At 29.7% G+C, this 26148-nt stretch overlaps 1 protein-coding gene across 1 annotated transcript in view; it reads right to left on the reverse strand.

Moving 5' to 3' along the window:
* The window catches only part of LOC114939312 (uncharacterized), a 39999-nt gene extending 17624 nt beyond the window's left edge, over positions 1–22375 (reverse strand). Inside the window, exons 1-2 of the mRNA XM_029313576.2 lie at positions 22017–22375; positions 8701–8955 (exon numbers count right to left, since the gene is read on the reverse strand). Of these exons, the coding sequence (XP_029169409.1) occupies positions 8701–8955; positions 22017–22133 (372 nt within the window). The 5' untranslated portion in view covers positions 22134–22375. The remainder of the gene's footprint in view (positions 1–8700; positions 8956–22016) is intronic.
* Between the last annotated feature and the right edge of the window lie 3773 nt (positions 22376–26148).

A 26148-nucleotide genomic window follows, 5' to 3' on the forward strand; every position in this document is an offset into this window, starting at 1 on the left:
CTTTTAATTAATTAACCAGTTCAACCCTGAATAATAGTAACAAAAATTTGTATTTTTAAAATAAGAGGACTATATATTGTATTATAAAATCCCTTTTAATTTACAAAAAAAGCTTTTATTTTCAATTGTTTATATAACTCGAAAATCATTGGTGCCTGAACATTTTCGCTGAAGAAAAATTATCTCCAAATCGCCTCACGAATCTCCCATTAACGTGTGGTATAGTAAGTCTGGGACATCCTATATAGTGTTATGTATATATATTTTTATATATAAGTGTGTGTTGCAATTTACAATGTAATGCATAGTGTTTGTCTGAATGGTTTTAGTTTATTAGAAATTAATAATTGGCTAAAAAAAGAAAACTTGAGTGATTTCTAAATCGTACGTAAGTTGTAGATAAAAATTGTTTACAAATAAATAACATGTAACATAACTTAATTTAATCATTCAGGACCTAGATCTTGTACCTTAATAATTTTTTGCGTGCAAAATTTGCGCGTCTCATGCATATAAACGAGATGTTTACGAGATTTGCCTGAGTTTTGCTTGTGGGATATGTTTAATCGTACATATTGCACGCAAATGGTTAGCTTATGTATTATTTAATACACCAGCAAATTACATGCAAAAAGATATCAAATTGCCAAAAATATGCCAGTGATGTGATAGTGACAGCAATATGCTTGTTGAATAATGCTCATCTTACATGCTTATAACGAGATGAGATCGCGCGCTAAGTGTGCTAGCATTTGCTATCAATATGACGACGCACTAGGATAAGATTTTGCTTGCGCAGTATGAGCCGCTTTTGTATACAATGGCTAGATATTTGCACGCAAAATGTTTTCTGAGTCATGTTCGGTCTATATACGTACTATTAAAACAATATATCTTTTTGTTAAATTAAGAATAATTTCCATTTCTCGTCTACATTTTTTTATAAATAAAGAATCTATTACTAATCTTTAAAGGATTTCCTCCGTTTAAGATAAAAGGATCCTTTTAGCGCTTATTTTAGAACAGAATATTTTAAAACCAAGCGGAAAATTTTGAAAATAAGAATATAAAAAATTTTTTCCGGTGATAATAAAATAAATAAAATATTTGTAAAATAGGATATAAACAAAATATTCGTAAATTAAAATTTCTTTTTTTCAAGAGAAATAAGTGGAATATTTAACCAGATAACTAGCCTTAAGTTACAATTAACTATCTAATATTTATGGATTTATAAACACAAACAAGAAGAAATTAATCATCGATTAATCGAGATTATGAAAGCGATGATCGATTACAAATTTGCAAACATAAGTGGCTTCTCGATCTACGATCGCAGTCACATACAAGGAACGCAAGAAGCCGAATTACGTAATTCCCCCGGATTGGACGCGGTTCTCCTTGAACGCTCCTGGCTCCTGGCTACCGCTTTGCGCCAGTTTCATCGCGCGTTTCGTTTTCTTACATATTCATACTCGGAGACGAGATCGGAACGTGCCTTCTTCGAAAGTCCATTCTTTTTTTTTACACGACTAGTCACTTTACCGCCGGAATTAATCGCCATTGTCTACGTGCCGGCACGTTTCGGTCGTTTCTTTCCGCGCTCGCGGCGATAAGAAATCGCGTCGGAAATATTATGACGCACGATGAAAAAAATTGCGAATACATTCAAAAATCGTCATATATGCACGTCATGCGGCAACCGTCAGTCAGCTGGACACTAGGAAGAGATGTAATCTTACTAGGATCTACGAGTCAACTGTACTCTCGCGATCATGAGCGAAAGTGCGGTCGCGATTTAGGAACAATGTCAGATATAGCGTTCCTTGAGATAAAAAATAAGAGATCTCAAGTAAAAATTTCACCTGCAAGTATCGCAGTATATCTGTGATATATCTATTCATATAAATTTATATATATATATATATATATATATATATATATATATATATATACATATATACCTATATATCTAAAATTTTTAAAAATTCCAATATTTTTAATTTTTTAATTTTTGAAGATATTGGAATTTTCTTTTTCTCTAACTCTTAAAATTTCACATTGAATGTTTATTAATTTTGTGATTGTTTTTATAAATTTTGTACATTTTTTATATCGGAATAGTGTAAAATATCAAAAAGTGCAAAAAAGAATTTCAAAAAATGGTCTTTAAAAAATCGATATTTGAATTCCTTCTTCATCAATGGCTCAAAAATTTTGTTTTTAAGTTCATAATGTTAAAAATTTTTTTGAAAAAAAATTGAAGGGGTTTTATTAAAGAAAAAATAATTTTGTTGACTAAAATATTAAATTTTTTTCAATCTTGTTTTGTAGTCATCTTAAAGTCAAACTTTTTTTGTGCAACATTCTTTTATAAAAAGCGTAGGAAAAAAAGATATTTAGAGTGAAACATTAAAATAACTCACTCTCATCTATATTGTACTTGATAAATATATAAATCTCATGATTTTTAATTGGAATCTTCGCTTAATTAACACACATGAATTTTTAGATGTTTCAGTTAAATGTATGTACTATATAATTACATTATTTCAGTATGAATAATCTTTCTTAAATGATTCGCAAATACTGCTACTGTCACGCACGGTTACGATACTAATCTTGCTTTGTCTTTAATTAAACCTTGAATCTTATTAACTCAAGTAGAAAAGAATCTAGTGAAATATAAATTAGAGAGTTTCGATTTATTAAGGCTCCTGGATCCTCGCCGCAGCCATGTTGGATTGTGACGTCAAAGGCAAAAAAGTACACACTGAAAATTCTTAGATGCCATTTTTAAATAAAAATATATTTCGATGAAACACTATATTTCAGATGGTTTTAGAACACTTTTAAAATATGTCAAAAATTATTATTTTCCTTTGACAATCAATCAACAACCGCAAATAAAATGATCGTATCAGATTTTGTCATGCGGAATGACATGTGCAAAGAGCAGACTAAGCCTCACAGTCATTTTACAACTGTTGATTGATTATAAAGGAAAAAGGATAGTTTTGAGGTATTTTAAGTGTGCTAAAGCCATCTGAAGTGCTGTTCATCGAAACATCTTTTTATTTCGAAATGGCATTTTTAGCGTGTTTTCTCGCCTCTGACGTCACAATTCCAAAATGGTCGATGAGAAGCTAGAAGCCTTAATTTTATTTTATAATTTTTGCTAATAAAATATACGCAAATATACAAGTATGCGATTCTTAATCAGATATCTAACAATAAATCGACATATTTACCGTCAAGATAGATTTGAGCATTTTATGTATATGAAAATTATACACCTTATACCAATTTTCGTAATTTTCTGTGGTCATCAATAAACACACAGTGAGATTACGACATGTAATTTCCCAAATGAACGTTGTTCTATATTATCTTCTAAGCTTCTATTATTTCCCTACTCTGGTAGACCCAGTGAGATACAAATTGAGTAGTATACATGAACGTTGTGGGAATCAGTTATATATCTCTTGTAAATTTTCGGACTCTTAACGCGCGCGAACAGAGAAAGAGAGAGAGGGAGAGAGAGGGAGAGAGAGGGAGAGAGAAGGAGAAGGGGAGAGAGAGAGAGAAAGAGAGGAGAGAGAGAGAGAGAGAGAGAGAGAGAGAGAGAGAGAGAGATTATCCAATTTCCTGGTTTCTTTTCCAAGCTATTGCATTCTTGTTTTACGTAAGGCGTACGTTCTCAATTTCTCCGTGTCCGAGACGAGCGAGCCAACGCCGCAGCGTCTCTCATCGCGTGCAGATACAATAAAAGTCACAAATGATAATAATGCAATATACGTTTCCCACCGAAACTACGCTATTTCTGCCGATATAATGAACGTGCACAACGCTGCATCTCTCGAACGAAATTGAGAGAGAAGAGACTATTTCACGACTTTTTCTCGCACAAATTTCGGTGCACGGCAGTGAAAATATTTTTATTACCCGTCTGGCACGACCGTCCAATAAGCAATTCGCGTGACAATTCAAGCGCAATCACATCTACAAGACGCATGCGCGCCGCTCTTTCATTCGCTCGCTCGCTTATTCTCTTGACAAAATGCATAAAAGAATACACTTGTATGAAATAGCTCTACGCTTTCTAAATTTGTGATATTTTATGCTTTTAATTCACTCATTAACATCTAGTCGTTCGTAATTTCTAGCTGACATCTCGGCGAGACTCATGCAACTTTCTTAGACTAGTCGATTGCTAAATGCGTGAAATTTGGCAATTTATCCATATATCTTTGTATAAATGCCATAAAGATTCGAACAAAAAATTATTCAAAAAAATAACGATAAATATTAACAATAAGAAACAATTATTTGGTAATCTTTCGAGAAATTTTGCGATTGTTTAGATAATAACTGAAAAGAAACAGGAAAATTTATATTGCATTGAAAATTTTTAATTTTTTAAAGTGTTTCACATTTTTAAGAGATACGAAAATTTTGCTCATCGTAAATATTTTGGAAAACAATTATTATTACCATTTGTAGATATATATTAACGTCAACATGAAAATAAATATAAGTATTAAAATTTGATACAAAATATATTATTATATTGTTATAAATTAACAATGTTAAAACTATTAATTAACATAAAAGTATTTGAAAAAAACATCAATACTGACAAAAATAATTAGTAACATTTAGTAATCTTCCGAGAAACGATATTTTACAATTATGCAATAACTGAAAAGAAACAATAAAATTTATATTACATTGAAAATTCAACTTTTTTGTTCTCTTTTAAATTGTTCTATATCCAGTACAAAATTTTCGTTCGTGAATATTTTAAAACAATTCTCTTCCATTTGTAAATATATATTGATATGAATATTAAAACAAATATAATAAAAATTTGATATTAAATACTAATTAATTAGTACTTATATTATATATGGACATAAATTAAAAATAATAAATATATTAATTAATATAAATATTATGACATAAAAAATTCTGTCTATTCTCTATGTTAGAGAATTTGGATTTAAACATTTTGGCCGAAACATTTTTTTTAAATTAAATATTTTTTTTTAAATTGATAAAAGTGCGATGTTTACAAGTAAGATCCCTAATTATCTAATTAATATAGATGAGTTGATGTTTTTTATCATATTCTACTTTGACATAGATAACAAAAAGTTATATTATTACCTAATAGGTTTATATTATTAACTATATTTGTCAATAATTGAGAGTATCTTTTTTTCTTTCCTATGCATGTCTCCAAAAAACCTATAAAAAAACTCAAATACATATAAAGAGGTGGACAAAACCTACAAGGATTTTGTAGCATCATAGAGAAAAAGAAGAATATAAATCTAAAAATGAATAGATTTTACACTAAACGCAACGTTAAACAAAATTATACGTAATATATACAAGTCGCAATCGATAATCATCTCGCGTAATTGTTACTCGAGAATCACGCACGCGATATCATGGATACCTTTGTAATTATGTACTTCCTGACAAAAAATTCCTATACCGTATTATTTGTTACACTTACTTACTTTGTTTACTATTCACTATAAACTACTAATTTATCTTTAATAACCTATCGGAGACATTATTTTTGCTCAACAGATAGAATTTCTCTATAGACTTTTACTGTAAAATAACCGATTCGCGGATTGGTTTTGATTGCCGATTCTATAATAAATGTCTATAAAGTTGTAAGTTATATTCTGCGGTCGAAATCACTGAATCATCGACAAATCTTGGCAGATCTCAGTAATCATTATGCTGGTAATATTAAAGCAAATACCACGAAGATGGGCGTGATCACGATAGATCGAACACGAGCCTTTCTTTCCAACGAAGTCCGTGAGAAGCGATTCCACACTTTATCCTCTCGCTGATATAAATGTATATATATCGGTGAAAATCCTTCGAACTTTAAAATAATTATTCAAAACGCGCGATCAATCGCGATATCTTAGCAAGGAAAATCAATTCGATAAGCCAAGTAATATATGGTTTCTCTTCTAAATAAAAAGATTCCGCACAATCCTTATGAAAATTGGATTTCAATGGAACTGCCTGATTTTTTCATGTTGTAGTTTATAATCTGCTGAACAAAAGATGTAATGACCTCAAAACTAAATAATGGACAATTATTGATTTATTACTTATTTAGCTTTGAACCTATTACATTTTTTGTTCAGCAGATTATAAACAGATCATATAACCAACCAATTCCATCGAAATTCAATTTCCATAAGAACTGTGCAGTTTTTTTTAAAGAAAATATCAATTCCGAACATTGTACACATTTGAAAAAAATTTGAAGGAAAAATCGTGGAAAAATCTGAATGAACATCTGTCATTTCCTTATAGACAGACTTGTTAGATCTCAGGTGTGTTAAATGTTTTATTTCTTCCAATGCATTAGTTAAAACTTTGCGTCGCGACTTACAAAAGCAAATTTGCATTTTTTTTACCGGGCGTTAATCGCATTATCGGCATTGTACTAATGTATCTCACTTTCGATCGTAAAGAACGCACTTGACGCGACCTCTCCATCGATCGCTTCTTCTTGCAATCGTGACGCGACGTGAAAATTTAGAGAAATCTCCACCGTGGAAATCACCACCGTGAACGTAATAACGAGCTGAAAGCTGTGGCGTCGGCTGCGTTTTTGCGCCGAACGGGCAGTTTAATAATTAAACGAGAAATCCGTCGTCATCGATACGGATCGAATCACTTTCCTCGCTCCTCGAAAAATTAGCAGGACCATCGACGCGATTTCTCCATAACGACTATCTGTAGTCAAGATAGGATGATTGTTAGACGATCGATAATTGCGCGTTTACAGCTGTATTTTGAAAAAAATTGTTCCGATAACAACGATAAAAGTACTCTTTTTACTATTCTTTCTTTATAATTACATTTGTTCGACACACTTACCTTGGATTCTGTGCAATCAAATTGCTGTGATCGCCATCGATCAAATTGACAATCTATCGATGACAAGATCGGTGCTAATTTTCATTTTATCATTAGAAATTTCAAATGTTGTGAAAAAGAAGCAGTTAATGTACAAGGTTATTCGAAATAATTTATCCGATTTCAAAGAATTATATTTTTGAAGTTTACATAGTGATTGATGATACATCAACTAAAAAGAATTATCTCAATTTTGTCTCTCATTTTATAAATGCTCAAAATGATTTTCGTTAGTTACACGAACAATGTCGAGACGATAAAATTCCTCCCACACTTTAATGACATCACCGTTATTACTGATTCTACAACTGTAACAATGCGATTTTTTAACTAATCCAGGATTAGGTTAATTAATTAAAAAATTGTACGTTACTTATGTAACTAAGGTAAATCACATTGAGCATTGATAAGATAAGAGACAAGAGAACTTTACCTATTTTTAAAAAATATTTTTAAAGAATATCTGGAGCTCCCGAACCCAGGTATAAGACTATGAAACATATATCAAATTGTAAGGCATCATGAGAGTATTAATAATTTATAGGTGCTAATTTCCAAAACACCCGTTGATATATAAAGCGTATATTTAATTTATTATTTATGCTCACACGATGCTTTTACGCTTGCAATAAACTAATGATTTTTTATTTTATAGTTGAACATGACTTCCAGAATTCATGTTTTTGTATTTATCCTTTTTTCAAAATTTTTTTTTATGTGCAAAGTCTTTACTTCGTGGAGATGTTTTAAACGTAAAAATGATGCTCGTAGGCTATTGTTCCCATATCATGTCGGTTATTTAATATCTATAATAGGATATACTAAATACCTTTTAGAAGGTATACAGATATTCTTTGAGCACAGTAACGATGCATTTATTATCTCGGACATCTTTGATAATGAGCCATCAAAAGAATAAATGACATCTTTAAAAGATCAGGACTAATTCCGGCGTGGGTTTAAAGATTCAAAATTATTTTTTTAAATACTACTATTATTATCTATAAAATTATACAGGATGTAACTAAACAAAAGTATAAGAATAACACTATCAGGTGTAGGACAACAAATTAAATCGAAAAATCCTGAACCATTTTTTAATTTGAGCTTTATGTTTGACACTATAAATTGTTAAAGTTTGCCAATTAGCGCGAGGCTACAACGGAAAATAACGTAGGCGTCGTCTTAATAGGCCTTAGTACGCCTACCAAGGTGGCACCTACGCTATTTTCCGTTGTAGCCACGCGCTAATTGGCAAACTTTAACAATTTATAGCGTCAAAAATAAAGCTCAGATTAACAACGATTCAGGATTTTTCGATTTAATTTGTCGTCTTACACCTGATGGTATGTTTCATACCTGTATACCTTTGTTTTGTTGTTACTCTTATATGTTTGATGACTAAGCCAGAGAGAGGGAACCAAAATGGAGAAAGTTCTTTGAAAGTTTTTGGTTGATGTATCACTGATCACTAGGTAGTTATAAACTTTAAAAATATAATCATTTGAAATCAAATAAATCATTTTAAATAATCCTGTATATACATATAACATATGGAATATTCATCCTTTCACGTTAAAATATGCATGTCCGAGTATGCTTCTGTCAAAACAACGCTATAGAAATGATCCATTTTTCAATTTTATATCTATATTTTGTTTCTTCTCATAGATAAGTCAAATATATATATTTTACGACAATTTAATTCACGTCTACGGTATTTATCGGTAGTCTTACCTGCATCAAAGCCTCCGGCTGCAGATGCTTAAGGAATTCACCTTGCGGCTGATACATGCCGGAGGTCTGTCGTTGCTGATGTAGCTTCAGTTCAGCCTGCATCGCCGCGATCGATTCCGGCGTACAGGAGGCTCTGGCCTGAACCCAGGATGCCGCCAAAATAAAGCTACCAAGTACCACAGACATCGTAATCAAAGTAATGGCAGCGATCCTGGCGATCTGAACCGCAGTGCTTTTCGACGGTCTCATGTACGCCTGTGAAAAAAGAAATTAATTTAATCAGAATTAATAATTTACATTAGAATATTTATCGTTACGAAAACGGAACTAAGGTGATGCTAGAGTTGACTCTGTCTGTAAAAATTTTACCGACAAAATGTTACTTATAATTTTATTTTTATTAAGAATTTAACAAGGCTCTGTAATATAAATATAAATATAAATTGAAAGTGTTAAACAAGCAATAAGAATCACATCGCGGATGACAGTGCGAATTTCAGCGACTTTCGGATCTATATTTTTCTCTCGCATTTATTTCCTTAAGGAGGGAACAGGGGATGTATGGAATTCAATTTCTTGTAGAAATTATTCCAATTTTAAAATCTTGGCCATGTCCAAGTAAAAATTTAGTGCCTTGTGCACAGGTTTTAATCCTAACGAAAAAAATTTAGTTTCGTTGGGATAACGCACTGTCATCCGCGATGTGGCTCTTATTGCCTGTTTAACACTCTCAATTTATTTTTATTTTTTATTGCTTTTATATATATATATATATATTAACTAAAAATTTTATGTACAATATCCGGGCACTTATTTATTACTCTTTTTTATGTTATTACTTTAATATTGTATATATTTTACTTACATAAATCTGACTTTTTTTATTTTTTAAGGCTAAGTCTCTAAAACCAATTTTAAAGATTTCCACTCCTAGGCTTATTTTGTACTTGCACAAACTGTGTAACTTTAATATAAAATAAATATTTATATCAACTGACAGCTTATCGGTAAATTTTCGAAGTTTATTTCCTTTTACTTTTAATCAAAGATGATTACACACATCCATGCCTTCATTAACATATGTACTTTAATCCCTAAGAAGGATTTTTAATTTTATAAAAGCAATAAAAAATAAACATAAAATTACAAATTAATATTTCGTCGGTAAACTAAAATAGGTAGCATTACCTTAATTTTTTTTTATTATTAAAAAATCAGCAATACGGATATAAATCCACTGTTTCTTGCTTTTAACATTAATAACATTTTAAAAACGACAATCACGAACAAGGAGAACGTCAAAGGAGAGTGCGAAACGACAAAAGGCCTCGACTCGGTTGGTTAACCAGCGTGAAGTCCTATGTATACTATTGTATGTGTGCGCATTGAGAAGAATATACCAACATCGTTCTGTGACAAAAGTGTAGGATAAAAATGTATTCGTTCATGTTTGTATATATGCATATGTATATATGCAAGTGATTTCGCGAACATGAACACGAACAAATTGCACTTTACCGTAGTTTCCCGCACCTAGTTGCAACATATAAAAGAGGGAGAAAGGTGATTATGTAAAATCTTGTATGTTAATTCATTTACAGCCGATTCAACTACAATAGATAATTCGTGAAAATGCAAACTTAGATTTTTCTTAATATTCTTAGAATTCTTCAAGTTACATTCATTTTTATTCTAAAAAATGCATCGTAAATGTACATCAATTCTCTTCAATTTACACACTTATAAATATATATATATATATTTTTTTTTTTATATAATATATATATTTTATATATATTTTATATAATATACATTTATACATATAAATTTATATATGTATAAATTTAAATAGTATATATATTTATAATATATTTATAATATATATATTTATAAATAGTATTTATATTTATATTATTTTATATAAATTGATATATTATATATACAATTGATGTATAATATCCACGACCAGTCACATCAATGACAAGTTTGCGTCTCATAATCGAGTAAATTAACGATACCTGAAGATAAAATACTGCGTCATCATTTAACTCCTTCAGAGAAGAAATAAGTACGATAAAATACATCTGACGCGTGCTAACTGTACCTTGACATTATTAAAGCGTGGCGCGAACCCGTTTTGACGCCCGACGCCTTTGTAGATCATATTCGCCGCTATTTTACGCGAAACTCATCAATCAAAGACGATCTGTGTGATTTCTATATTTTATATATTCATGAGTCGAACGAGATTGATCCGCACATCGCAATTCCTTATCACATCAATTTCGAAATAGGTAAAAAAATATTCCTAACAATCCATCCGCTTCTTTGCAATAACAAAATAGATCAGATATTTTTGACGTTGATACGTCATATAATTTTTTGGATACTCTCTTATATGAAAATTTCTTTTCCCATATGGAAGATGTGTGCAAGACTTGCACCACAGACTGTACTTGTACATACAATTCGTAATGACCTCGATGCGGATGGACGACTCGGGTGAGAGGCTTCCAAGAGATAGTAGGCCATCCGAGGCTGGCTTTATACCGCGCTATCTATCTGACAAAAGTAAACAGGTACTGTTGCCGTACTGCTGGGAGGCAAAAAAAATTATTATTTATTCTTCCAGACGAATCTCTCGTTTTATCTTCCGCTCATGAGTCATTGACACCCGTCGTGATGAGGAACAACGATTAATCGTCTGCTCCGACGATAAAACCGCGTTAGTGAAAACAGTCGTGATTTTATAAATTTAATCGAATTCGATAATAAACGATAATTTGTATAAATTGTATTGTGTAAAACGGTCAATCAAATTTTTTATGTTTATATAATTAATGGAAAATATGGTCTCGATACTCTGGTAAATCATGAAGCACATCTTTAAAAATGACAATTAATTTGAAAAACTATATATAATTCCTATACGTCCTATGAGATCAACATATATGAGTTAATGCGATTGATTATGCGTTTTGTACTTTCTCTCTAATATATAATGTATATACATATATGTCAGTACTTGCTGCAGATTGCATGCTTAAAATTAATAGATGAAAGTAATATTTTCAATCATTTATAATTAATTTCTTCAAATTGTTAAGTGCACGTAAATGTGCTTTTTGTTTCATATTCGATAAATATGATGTACATTTTGCGTAAAGAACACACAAATATATTTTTAAAAAACTGCATACTGCCATTGTTCACTATTTTCTGATTTCTAAACTTTCATATATTATTCATACATTATACATATATGTATTATTTAATTTTCAATTTTTTTCAATTATTATCTTTCTTATTTTTTTAAATATTTTTGTCTTTATAATGCATTTGCGTTATATATATATTATCGCTGTCATTCGAAAAATATTTTTCTATAATTTCGTAATTTAGAAGAAATTCTTACTTTCCATATATTCTCTTTGTTTAATTTGATAAAATAATATTATAATATTTCATAATCTAATATTTCCAAAATAATAATATTTCATATATTGTTGTTTAATTTGATAATTGATATTTATTAAAACGCGTCAATAAACGAAGTCGATAAACTTTCATCGAAACGATTAAGTCATACGGAAAAAATCCAGTTTGTATCTGATGCTTTTCCGAAATTCCCGTCCGAGTTCGTCTTATGTAAGTGCGTTTGTCCATTATGCGTACACGTATGAATAAATAAATGCCAATAATGCGTAAGAGAGCGAGAGAGAAGAAGAGAAAAAAAGAAACAAAAACGCGGAGGTGTTTTCAAGGACAAATGTCCTTTTGTCCGAGCACTTATTTACAAGCTAGATTGAGAAGTGCAAAAAATGTTATATTATAAAATATTTAACTATTATATATGTTGTGTGTATTGTAAAAAATTATATAATATATATATGCACAAATAGAGGTATTAATTGATGAAGAATTTATAATTCTATACCTAGATATGAGACTATACAGATTGATAAATCTTTTTTTGTACAAATTAAAATATTAAATATAAGAGTTTTAACAAGGCTCTGTAATATAAATATAAATTTAACGTATAAGACGGGCAACAAGAGCCAAATCGCGGATGACAATGCGTTATCCTAACGAAACTAAATCATTTTTCGTTAGAATTAAATACCGGTGCACAAGGCACCAAATTTTTACTTGGACACGGCCAAGATTTTAAATATGAAATAATCTCATATTTTGAGATTTAATTTCAATACCCCTTTAACCCCCCTACGGAAAATAAATAAATGAATAACAGAGAAAAGTATAGAATCGAAAGGATCTGAATAGCTCAGCTGGAAGAGCAGTCGCCCGGCAAGCGAAAGGTCTCGGGTTCGATTCCCGATTCAGCGATTTTCGGATCTATATTTTTCTCTTGCATTCATTTATTTATTTTCCGTAGGGGGGTTAAAGGGGTATTGAAATTAAATCTCAAAATATGTGATTATTTCATATTTAAAATCTTGGCCGTGTCCAAGTAAAAATTTGGTGCCTTGTGCACCGGTATTTAATTCTAACGAAAAATGATTTAGTTTCGTTAGGATAACGCATTGTCATCCGCGATTTGGCTCTTGTTGCCCGTCTTATACGTTAAATTTAAAATATTAATATTAATAAATTGTGAAGTGCTCTAATTTCAAGTAAAAAACAATCCGTATAGCCAATAAATATAAATTTATAGTTGAATCTAACCTCACATATATTTTGTCGATAAAACAGAACTAAAACTCAAAAGACATTTAGGATTCCTTTAAGTACGTTAGTAAAAAATATTTTATGCAATCGAAAATTGTCTTATGCACATTATATATTATTTAATAAAATAAAATGATCTACCGTCAGGGGCCGGTGATACGCACATTGTTGCTGACGACGTAGGCGAAAATAGTCTTTTGGTTTGTGGAGAGGTAAGGGGCTTGAACTCTCATAAAAAAGTAAGATAATATAATTTCCTTATATAGTGAATTAGCGCGCGTCACTAATGAGAATTACTGTACTGCTTAGGTTAGCGTCGATATTATCTCAGGTCCGCTTCGCGCGTTGAAATCTCCAGAAAGGTTTGACGCGCAAGTTAAACCTCGGCGAATGAATGGCTGATTGCTCAATAGTGAAACGAAACTAAACGAAACACGAAACGTGTTATGAGAATTCTGCGCTTACTGTAAAACAACTACAAAAATATTTAAAAAATATTATTTATTCACGAAAACATTGTAAAAGACCTGTCTCATGTATATAATATATGTAAATTTTTTTATTATTTCTATGTTAATTTAATAAATATAATAACGTTTATTTGATCACTTCTTGAAGTTACAAAGAGCATACCCGAATCCTTTTTCTCCTTTTTCCACAACCCTCTTCTAAAAAACTTTTTTTGAAACATATATATGTGGCAGCATTGAAAAATTCTAATTACGCGAAATGTATCCAGTGAAAAATAATTGGTCGAATCGTCATCGATTCGACATCGATTCGACAACGAATCGACGTCGATTCAACCATTATTTCTCACTGGGGTATAGTAAACTATAGTACAATATTCTTCCTCTAAAAGCGCACCAAGTTTCGATTCATTCGGTTGCGTTTATGTGTCATAATATTTTTCATAAGTATGTATTAATAGACCTCGTCACCATTTTCGTTATGGAGATAAAATATTGAACAACAAATATGCGATAAAATTGTGTGTTAAATTGTAAGAGAACGCCATAGATTGTGTTAAAGAATTAAAAACACAAACGAATTAAAAAAGCATATAGAGTTAGGTTAAGTTTTTACCAGTACTCGGTTCATCTTCAACTATTTCGCAGTAATTCGAAAATATGTGACAAAATATGCCATAATCATCAAATGCTTTTTCAAACTTTTATTGTTTATCTTTGTTCAATATTTTGTCGCTCCATAGTGATCACATGAATATGGTGACGATAGATCTACTAATACATACTAAAATATAATAATAACTTATATATACATATATAATATATATATATATATATATATATTATATATATATATATATATATATATATTATATATATATATATTATATATGTATATATATATATATATATACATATATAATATATATATATATATATATATATATATATATTTATTTACTTGCATTACTTTTGTGACAGACCATACACGTATCGGATGTTTATTAAGATCGAACCGGATTCGAACCTGAGACCATGTAACCCCATATTTATATATTATATAATAATTTCTGATTTTATTTTCTTAATCTTTTCTATTTAATTTACTGATAAGAATTTTTAATTGTCGCCAGCCAAAAATTAAAAGACTAAATATTTTTCGACCGATACTGGTCAATTACTGTTTATTTAATTAATTACACAACATTTCAACCATATACTTTTGGTCTTTTTCAAGTGTACTAAAATAAAGTATTATAATAGTAATATCCCAGACAGCACACAATATTTATAATAAAGATTTATAAGTATTTATGAATATATATTTTTTTTCAAATATTATATAAATATTTTAAAAATGTTTTATAAAAATCTTTATTTAACATATTAAAACATAGATTAAATATTTCATATAATCTTTATAGTATGTATAAATAAATATTTATAGTAATTATTTTGTAAATATTTTTTAACTAAATTGTTAGTTCTTTCATTTACTGCTATGTGACGTATCTTTCTCGTAATTGATTTTCGTCGTGAGAATTATATGTATAAGGTTAGCAAAAACGGAAATTAATAAAATTAAAAATGTCAAAATTATTTCTATTTTTGAGTTACATTCTGCAACAGAATGTCTTTTAACAAATAAATTTTACATAATATATCGATGTGTACGTAAATTTATCTGTTAAACTATTCTGTTGCCTAGGTATATTCAGTGTATATTTATAATTTTATATTCTATTTTATAATAAATGTCTTATAAGTTACTTAAACATTTTTTACACATTTTTAACTTTTTATAAATGACTAATAGAATTTGAAAAACACATAAACATCTAACTAAATTTTAAATTAGATCAACCGATCTCAAATTTGAGACTATATCAACCAATTGTTTTTATTAAAAAATCGTTGATTATATCTTTTTAACTCATGATTTCTTACTGAGTATATTTATTAAAGAAAATATAAATTTAAAAAAATCTGTATCATAATTAATGATTTAATAAATATACTTATAATATTTACCATAATATTTATCATAAATATTTTCTGATATTTATGACAAATATTTATGATCTGTTGAATCTAAAACTCCAAAAACATTATAAAATATTTATGATAAATATTTATAAAATATTAAAATAATTATTATAAATATTCTTTAAATATTTTATAAATATTCTGTGCTACCTGGGATGTGCTTAAGAATATAATTCTCTATTTAAATTAAATACGTTTACGATTTTTCATAAAAATTAATTAAACACATTAATTATATAATATTAAATTGTTTCTTATTAAAAAATTAAAGTAAAAATAAAATGACTTGTCAACCATCGATTTTTGTATTTTTACGATTGCAAAACTCATAGGTGAGTATCGTATATATTCGTATGTACGCATATATATCCATATGTATACGCATATATATTGGTGTGTATGTATATTAGAGAAAGACAGAAAGGGAATGGAATGGCCAACAAAATTTCGGCATTCAAGGCTCTTGACGAATTCATGAACATAATACACGATGTCATCGCGATGAAAGAGTTTCGAAAGCTTTGTTTCACTTCTCGCATATATATTCTCGAGGTTTAATTTTCCTCCTTTTACGTATTCAAGAGATGTTTTATACCAACCGTTTTTTTTTCTTAACATTAATATGTGACTCCTTCGGACGGAAAAGATACTTCTCTTTGTGCGATTAAAAAATTGATGAAAAGCAAATTATCCTAGATTCTTTATTTCACCGTTTAATATTTTGAATTGTGATTTTCTATTTTTTAATAGTGGATATTTCATCATCGCGTAATAATTTGACTATTAGTGAGCAAAAATCCGTGACACAATTATATAATATAATTAATTGTTTACGTACGATATCAACACGGTTAAAACACGGAAAGCGCATATTTAAAAGATAAGATAAAGAATGGTAATGATTCAATCGACCAACTCTGGCAAATAAGTAATTTTATTGAATTTCACAACGTTTCGGCCGTGGGTTTCGGCCCTTATCAAGTGCTATGTTCTTAAAACAAAGTAAATCACAACTTTTTTTAAAAACAAAAATTCGAAGAATATGATATAATATAATAACATGATAGTATGAAAACAAAATAACTAACGAATTTTTATTGTTTAAAAACGTTATGATTTACTTTGTTTTAAGAACATAGCACTTGATAAGGACCGAAACCCACGGCCGAAACGTTGTAAAATTCAATAAAATTACTTATTTGCCAGAGTTGGTCGATTAAATCATTAGCATTTTTTAATTATCGTCTGGTAACTTTATAGTTTTATATCGTTAGTTAAGATAAAGATTAAATAGACAAATTAAAATTTAAATATATTATCATAACAGAAAAGTGTATATATATATATATATATATATATATATATATATATTGTTTTATTGATGAAAAGATCATTAAACAAGAAAACATTGACAAAAATATTTTTTATATAAAATAATTCAATAATAATTTTATATAAAATAATTAAAATGTTCGAATTTATATAAAATATACTTATATGCAAACTATTAAAATCTGTAACTATTTGGAATAAAATGTTAATTTGTTGATCGTAAATTTTAATTATCCACAACTTTTTTGTAACATACATATATGCATATTCGTTTGATTATGATGACAAATAGAAAGTTAAATACATTCTCAGGAAAGAAATATACGTTCTGCATTTAATGTTTTCTTTAGCTTTTTCTCAAACTCTCTATTGGCCAATTAAGCATTCATTTTTAATGACGAAACGACATTTACGTTTTTTCCGTGGCGGAAGTGCATGCGTCTCGGAGTATAATACATATTTATGTCTTTTCATCGTAAGAATTGTACATTTTTTTGCTTGTTATAATTACTGTAATTAAATACTCCTTATTTTTCTAATACAACATACGTTAGCCACTTCAAATATTGTCTTAGTTTAATAACTGTATTCCTTTCTGAATTTTTTTGAAGAAATGCGTTTTTTTTTATTATACGTAAAAAATAGAAAACAAAATTTTTTTTTTATGTGGCGAAAAAAATAAAAAATATTTGTTCAAACGCGTAGATTTTGAACTGTTAATAAATTAAATACACGGCTAATGAAGTGCATTTAATATTATATATTCTAGACTGGTTCTCTCAATTTTCTCGTCATTAATTACCGTCAACTAGTTTTAATCTATTTTAGTCTGAGAAATGATCGAATGAAACAATAATAATGAACAATCGCGCAAATGTATGTAATCCACTCTTGGAGTGTGATTGAGAGTTCTGCGCAATTATGTTATAAAACAACTTTCTCGGAAGTGTACAACTTATCCGTGTGCTTTTTGCGGATAACAGAATTTTATAATTAAAGAGCTTATGATTTCAATAGACTAATTTAAGATCGCTAAATTAATTTCTTAATTACGTAACTATGCGTGCAGATTGTTGTGCATCAAAATTTGCGACTTGCAAAGGCCACATTTCTAGTAATATTTAATTATCGAAAAATAGAAAAAGGAAAGAATGATAACATTATAGGGAAAATATTCGATAATATAGAATATTCTCTGTCTTTCGATATTTATTTTTTGTTAAAGCAATGATATAATAATTTCTAAGATTGCACGCCATTATTGTTATGTTTTATGCTGTATTACAAGCAGCGTTCTTTATGTCGTTAATGCATTTTCAAGGAAAATCACGTAACTCGCTGAATATATCCTTTTATCTCTATGCCTATGTCTTTCTATATGTCCTTCAGAAATCCTTCTATATATGCTATATATTCATCGTTTACTGATGGATTGAGCCTCGCGCGTCATCTTTTCTCACAATTGGAGAGAAAAACGTCTACCATGGTAAGAGAGGCGCTACTGAAGCAAAACAAATATGGCTGTTGCAAATATACAACAATTTTAAGTGTAAAAATTAATTTTTTTTATGAAAAAAAATGTCATTGCGGCTAGACTCTGTGATTATACAAAAGCTACGCCTTCATCAAGGAACTTGATCGAAGGCCAGAATGTTATAAAATTCCGGCATGATTATTATGTGCGGTGTAACTATATGAAAAATCAAGAAAGAATAGATTTATATTTCTTATGTCTACAAATATGTGCCTTGACATCAGAATCTCATGTGATCACTGAAACATTATTAATTAATAATTCAAATAATAATAAGATAATGGTAGATGTATATTCGCAACGGCCATTTATAATAGTTTACGCGACCACCACTAGTGTCGCATTGAATTTTTAAGGCCCGATTTCGATCGTATTTTATTCGAATAAATGTATCAATTGCAATTTCACTCGACGATCTAAAGAGCAAGTGATTGAAAGGCATCCACAAGTGCATTACGCAATGTCGCCGGATATCAATCGGCGAGACGTCATATTTACATAGCCAATTGTGCTCACATTCAGCTCATCGATTCGAATTAAATTTATGCATATCACACGATACGCTCTCTTATGACATGACGCATCCGACCATTTTCGGAGGAACAACAATAAGTCATGACAATAACGAATACTCTATAAATATTCTTGAGAATTAATTGTATTTTTCGATAACATAATGGATTTTTACATAAAGGTTTTCTAAAACATGCACTTGCAAAAGTAGGTATACTTTTTTCTTGTTAATTTCTAAAGTTATTTCTTCTGCTTTCAATCGAAAAGTGAAAATTTTCATGGCGTTTTTGTTCGCAGAGATTCTGAAAAATTGATTGGAATTTATTCCAAACTCATTCACCATCAAATTCCGTAGCCACAATATCTTTTTTTTTCCTATACTTTTCCTTCTTTTTATATTTATCCTTGTATAACAAGTTGCAGCAAATAACACTTCTCACTTCTCATTACATGATCTAGATATTTTATATTTATTCGATATATATTTTTTTTTTAATAGTTGCTGCATTAATTCTTCATTCTTATTCAATCTCCGAAGTACTTCCTCATTCTTCTATATGCTTCATTCTATAGAAATGTTTTGAATGTTTCTAGTTTCCTCATCTCTACTTGTTATTAAATATCAAACTGCGATGCCATAAAATTTGCTATGTGAAACTGTTCCTTTCGCATCCGAGGAAAATTTAATATCCCCGAGAATACGGACCGTAAATGAGAAATCAATTGATTACCGATTATTATCAATAACGATGGAGACAGTATAATTATGTAAACGCAATAGAGTCGCATGGATTATTCGATCCGGCAAACAAAAGGTATCGTGAAAAGTACGGCAATTTCTTCGTTGTAATTCCCTTTCTCATTACAGCGGCAGTGGTCAATTATACGATATAGTGCCAATTTTCAAATTGCAATTATCTCCACACTATATTTGCTATTATATATCATTTTTCTATTCAGAAAACAACTATACGTGTGTACAAAATTATATGCTGTTTTAGTCGTCGTAATTATTGTCTTGATGAACGATTTCACGTGAAGGCCAACATTATGTTTTATGATATATTTTGTATTTGTATACAAAGCAAGCCATATCAATGAACTACCTTTTTAAGTTTTGCAGTTATATCGAATCGATATTCTAATAGATAAAAGATAAAAAGTAAATATCGCCTCTTATAATTATATTTAAATGTGTAAAAATATATAAAAATTATATATATGTAATATAGCATCTTTTTATAACTGAATATTTTTTTAAGAAACAATTTATGATTTTAAATATTTTGCCTTTTTTACATCAAGCTACATTTTCATATTTACTTTTTATAAAATACTAATGAGCAATAAAATTTGCACAGGTGTAAAATATGATAATTTGTTTTGTCATTAATGCAGCTTTAATTTTGTGAATTTTAACAGACCGTTTAAAAATAAAGTTCACAAAAAATGTAGAAGATCACATATTTTAATTCTTTCATATTTCTTCAAAGTGCTTTTCTGATAAAAATTTAAAAATTGATTAATTTTAAACTTTGCTTAAAAAAGTTTGTATCTCAATGTAAAGTGCCAATTAATCATAGAAGTCGTCATATCGTTTGACAGCATTCATGTTAGGCGTAATTAAGCCATTTATATTTTTTGCTACACTGCACACTATGAAATTTATATATAATGAATAAATACATATTAGTTTGCAGTCAATATATGTATGTATATATATATATATATATATAATTTTCATGTGCATGCATATCTGGAATTATAAGAAATATGATGCTTCAGATCTTAGCGAATCATTGATTTACTCACAGATTTTTTTATCTGAAAAAACTTTATTCCTCATTTAAATTTCCGTTGACTATAACAAAGGACCTCACACAATTCTTGAAAACTGGATTTCAGTAAAATTAAGACTGACTTTTTCATATTTTGTAACTTCTGACCTGATAAACATAAGACATAATAGCTTCAAAGCTAAATAATGGACAGTTACATCCAGTCAAACAACTCGCAGAACCAAAATTTTTCATATTTGACTAATTGTAAATTAGTATAATTACTATTATTTAGTTTTGAGTTTATTACATTTTTTGTTCAGCAAATCATAAGCTGTAACATACGAGAAAAGCAGCTGATCTTATCGACATTCGATTTTATATAGAATTAGCGCAGAGTTTTTGAACCTATATGGAATCCTAAGTGAAATTGAATCCCGATAAAATCAGATTGTTTAACTGGCAGTAATTCAGTAACTGTCTATTATTTAGCTTTGAAGCTATTGCATCTTTTGTTCAGCGCTTGTCAAAAGCTACAACATATGAAAAAACCAGCCAATTCCACTGAAATCCAATTTCCATAAGGATTGTCCGGAATTTTTCCTAATTTGAGAATTATAAAACAGAATTTCTTAAAGATGCCGAGAAAATTATAATAAATAAGTTGAATCCCGATAAAATCAGATTGTTTGACTGGCTGTAGCTCAGTAACTGTTTATTATTTAGCTTTTGCATCTTTTGTTCAACTGATCAAAAGCTACAACATATGAAAAACCAGCCAATTCCACTGAAATCCAATTTCTATAAGGATTGTCCGGAGTTCTTCCTAATTTGAGAATTATAAAACAGAATTTTTTAAAGATGCCGAGAAAATTGTAATAAATGATCTTGTTTCTTTCGCTGAAGAAAAATTAATCTCAAAATGACTGATCTATATGGGCGAAAGCTTACCGGTGGTGGCTCGGCAGAGGAATAGACCTCGCTGGGCGCATAGTGGCTATGAGTCTGCGGCATCTTCTCCGAGACAACAGCGACGGTCGCCAGGGAATCCGGTTGTTCCTTCTCCATTGTATTTTCGCCTCCTCGATTCGGCTTAATCCACGTAGCACAAAACGACTGGTCGACCGACCCGAAATGTTAATATCTCTTTTTCTATTTCTCTATCTTTTCTTCTTCTTTCTAAATCGATTTGTCTTTCTTTCTCTCTCTCTCTCTCCCTCGATGATTATTTTAAAACTTTCTACGCTCCGATCTGTCACCCGATGTCGATGGCTCGACGGGTCGACGAGCAGTGAGCGTCGAGGAAGCGCTGACACCGCTAGCTTAGAGATGCCCCCACCTCTAAATCGGCGGTGCACTACCTTCGGCTACCACATCGTTACCTTCTGGTACCAAGGTGTACCTCCTCCGCGCCGGTCGTCGATCGTCGGTAGTGTTCTTATTGTCGGACTTTCTAAACACCATATGTGTGCGAGCACACAAGCACGAGTGAACGTGAACGGTTCACTGCTATACACTTGCGGCACGTTACGCTCCTGTGGATAGCTATACCACGATTGACGGTGATTTTGCAACTTTTTTTGCTTCATTTTCTTTCTTGATTTATGAAAATCACAGAATCAATAATTAAACGTACACACATATATATATATATATATATATATATATATATATATTTTAATTTAAATTTTTATTCAATATTTATTCGAATGTCATAATTGATGCGTGTAATAATTATTTTTTTTACAAATTAATGATTAATTGGCCCGATTGGCTGTTGGGACGCTTTTCGAGGAGGAATACGGCAGTGATCGTGTGTGTGTGGAGTATAGAAATGACGTTATCGGCTCTCCTTCAGTTCGCAGGAAGTGACAGTCGGAGAAGGCGAAGAAGTTTATATTACAACGGTAATATATGGTAGATGATCGTGTGTGTCTATGTGGAAATGAACAACAGAGAGTTGGTAGGAATAACATCAATAAGAAAGCACTTTCGTTCATAATATATAATTAATGTGTAAAAGCAATGTTTTTACCAAAAATGTAAATTAATTTAATACAATATCAGAGTAAATTAATAAATATATTAAATATTTATCTTTTGAAGGAAAAGGATAATTGTAGACAAATAATACACACGAAATGGCTTTGAGCAACAAAATTCAGATTATACAATTTTTAACCTTTAACAATATCGCTTGACCGAATTACATTAGATGCGTTTCTTTTTAAGAAAATACCTGGTATAAAAATGTATATAAATAACATATATTAATGACAAATTTTGTCTTAAAAATATTTTAGATTTTATAGTTTTATGGTAAAATTGTGCCACATTAAAGTACACAAAATATCTTTTATTAAATCTATTTATTTTGAATATCTTATCCTTACAATTAGTGTTGTGCTCAGATGACTTTAAAATTAGCTTAGCTAAAGATGAAATAAATAATATAAATTTACATATTTTCATCTCATCTTTAACTTTTTCATCTAACAATAAGATAAAGACATAGATAGTACATGTTTTTATTATCTATATTATGTATGAAATAAAAAAGGGCGCCAAAGCTTCATCTCGATGGTCATCTATACAATTTTATTTAAATAACAGTGAACACTGTCTATCCTTATAACGTTTTATGCAAAATATTGCGAGTAATTTTATAAAAAGTTATTGATGATTCTTCTCGGTGACATCTCTCTCTCTCTCTCTCTCTCTCTCTTTCTCTCTCTCTCACTCTCAATTATTTAACTCATGTAAAAATGTTAGCGTATATAAATGTGACATCGTTGTATATATATGTATAATGTTTCAATATTTTTAACTTTTTAATTTTTTAATTTTTATTTCACTTGAAAAAGACCACAATCACATGGTTGAAACGTTATGAATTTTTAATAAATCAATTATAGAGCCAGTTTTGGTTAACTAATTCAAATCCTTATATAAAAAAGATTATGTAAATTTGAAAACTTCAATTTAAAAAAAACTGTTGACCAAATAATCATGAAAATAACAATTAAGATTCAAAATTATCAACTTTTTTCTTTCTCAAAAGAAACCTTTAAATCAACTTTTTAACATTTATATATAAAATATTTTTTCATTATAGCCATATTATTATATCTAGTTTCAACAACCTTCGATTACATATATTAATTAAAATGATTCTATTTAACTATTCGATTATATATTAATTAAAATTATCCTATATACAATCTCTAATGAATTCCATATGCTATATAACAAGAGCTTATTATATATTTTTTTGAAAATTTCAAGTGGACTCATCACAAACAAGTATTTAACTATATTAGATATAACACCCAAAAGTTCAATTTTAAGTATCAAAAAGTTGTGACAAAATTGTTTTAATAACTCACAGTATTATTTCATGAGATTGTCACAGAATGAGTGTTTCAGACTGCTCTTTGATTGCACAAACAAATTGAGATTGCGTTCTCGCGGATAAATCTTCCTCGTAAACGAGCATTCATTATTGAAAAAAAGAGAAGCGCATGCACAAGAGAGAGAGAGAGAGAGAGAGAGAGAGAGAGAGAGACAGTGTAAGTAAATTGGTAAATACTCGTACGAGCTGCGTGTGACGAACGATGAATCGCGGAGAAAGTAGGAAATGTACTCTCCCCTCTTTCCCAAGACATGAGGCCGCAGATAGTAAATCGTCGCTTGTTCGTCACATATGGTAACGCGAAAAAAACTACATATTGCTGCACGTTAAGTAGATATAGATATTCAGCAACAGATATTCACCTGAAGGGTGTGGCCGCAGTGTGGTTGAAAAACCGAAGAAGGAGATTCTAGCACACGATATTGTAACGAATTTAAATACGTACTGATGATTGCGTGATATGTGTGCATTTGGAATATTCTGTTTTATCTACGGATTAAATTTCTTTTTTCTAGATTCGATTTCGAACAACACTTATAATGTCGAATGATATACTGGTGTCCCAGACTTCGTATCACTCACATACGTTAAGCTGAAATTATTTAGAGATATTTCCTCAGTGAAAGTGTCAAGACAAATAATTTTCGAGCGATTAAAAATAAAGGCTTCTTCGCAAACTAAAAGCCTTGTAGAAATAGAATATTAATAAAACTAAGTATATATCTTTAGAATTTACCAGTTTCAGAACGTTTTACAATAGTTTCTTCGAAATGTTTCATAACTGATTCTCGAAAATGTTTTTTATTTAGTTAAAATGTCCACTCGAAAAACGTTAAGAGAAATGTTTATTTTCGAGTTTAAGATATGTTTAAAATATCATTTTTTAACCATTTTATTACTTTATTCGTGAATTTGTAATAATATAGATATGTCCGCTCCTAAAACATATGTGCAATAAAATTTTTGCAACGCTGATATATTTTCTGCAACATTAATATAACATTTATAAAATATTGCAAAATATTTCTTCCTTTGTATTTTCTTCAGTTATTCGGACATTTATTTGTTCGATTTTTGAATAATCAGTAATATTTGAATTCCTTGTTGAGACTGTATAAAAAAAATTAAATCGATAAAAATAATTGATTGTAATAGCTCTTTTTTTGCATGCTTTATATAATTCTCATAACTAAATGCGAGATATAGATAGCTCAACGTGCGACTCATAACAATAAAGGATTAACTATGTGAGTGCATTATAATATAGCAGTAATATTTTGCAAAATCTCCAATAAAATATTAACTTATAATATTTGCATAATATTTGTAATGTAACTCAATAATGAAATATTTCATACTGTGTGCGTGGAGGTGTAATTTAAAGACACCCTGTATTATTCGCTTCTCGAGAGCCACTGTATGCGACTAATTATCCCTTTTAATGGAGACGATCATGTAATTAGGTGCATGGAAAAGCGACGAATTTAATTACAATCTTTGCCCGCTTATATTCCCGCCAATTACGTACATGCAACAATTATCGTTTATCAGTTGCACGGGGGGGGGGGGGGGGACACTTTAGTCAAATCAGATCATTTTGCACGCGAATTTAAAAATGTGTTGTGCGCAGTTTTTATTCCCAGAAGAAAAATTTGCGGTGCGAGTAAGTAC

This window comes from Nylanderia fulva, unplaced genomic scaffold (genome assembly GCF_048542155.1).
Source record: "Nylanderia fulva isolate GAGA-0341 unplaced genomic scaffold, ASM4854215v1 Scaffold112, whole genome shotgun sequence".
In the NCBI taxonomy this organism is placed as follows: domain Eukaryota; kingdom Metazoa; phylum Arthropoda; class Insecta; order Hymenoptera; family Formicidae; genus Nylanderia; species Nylanderia fulva.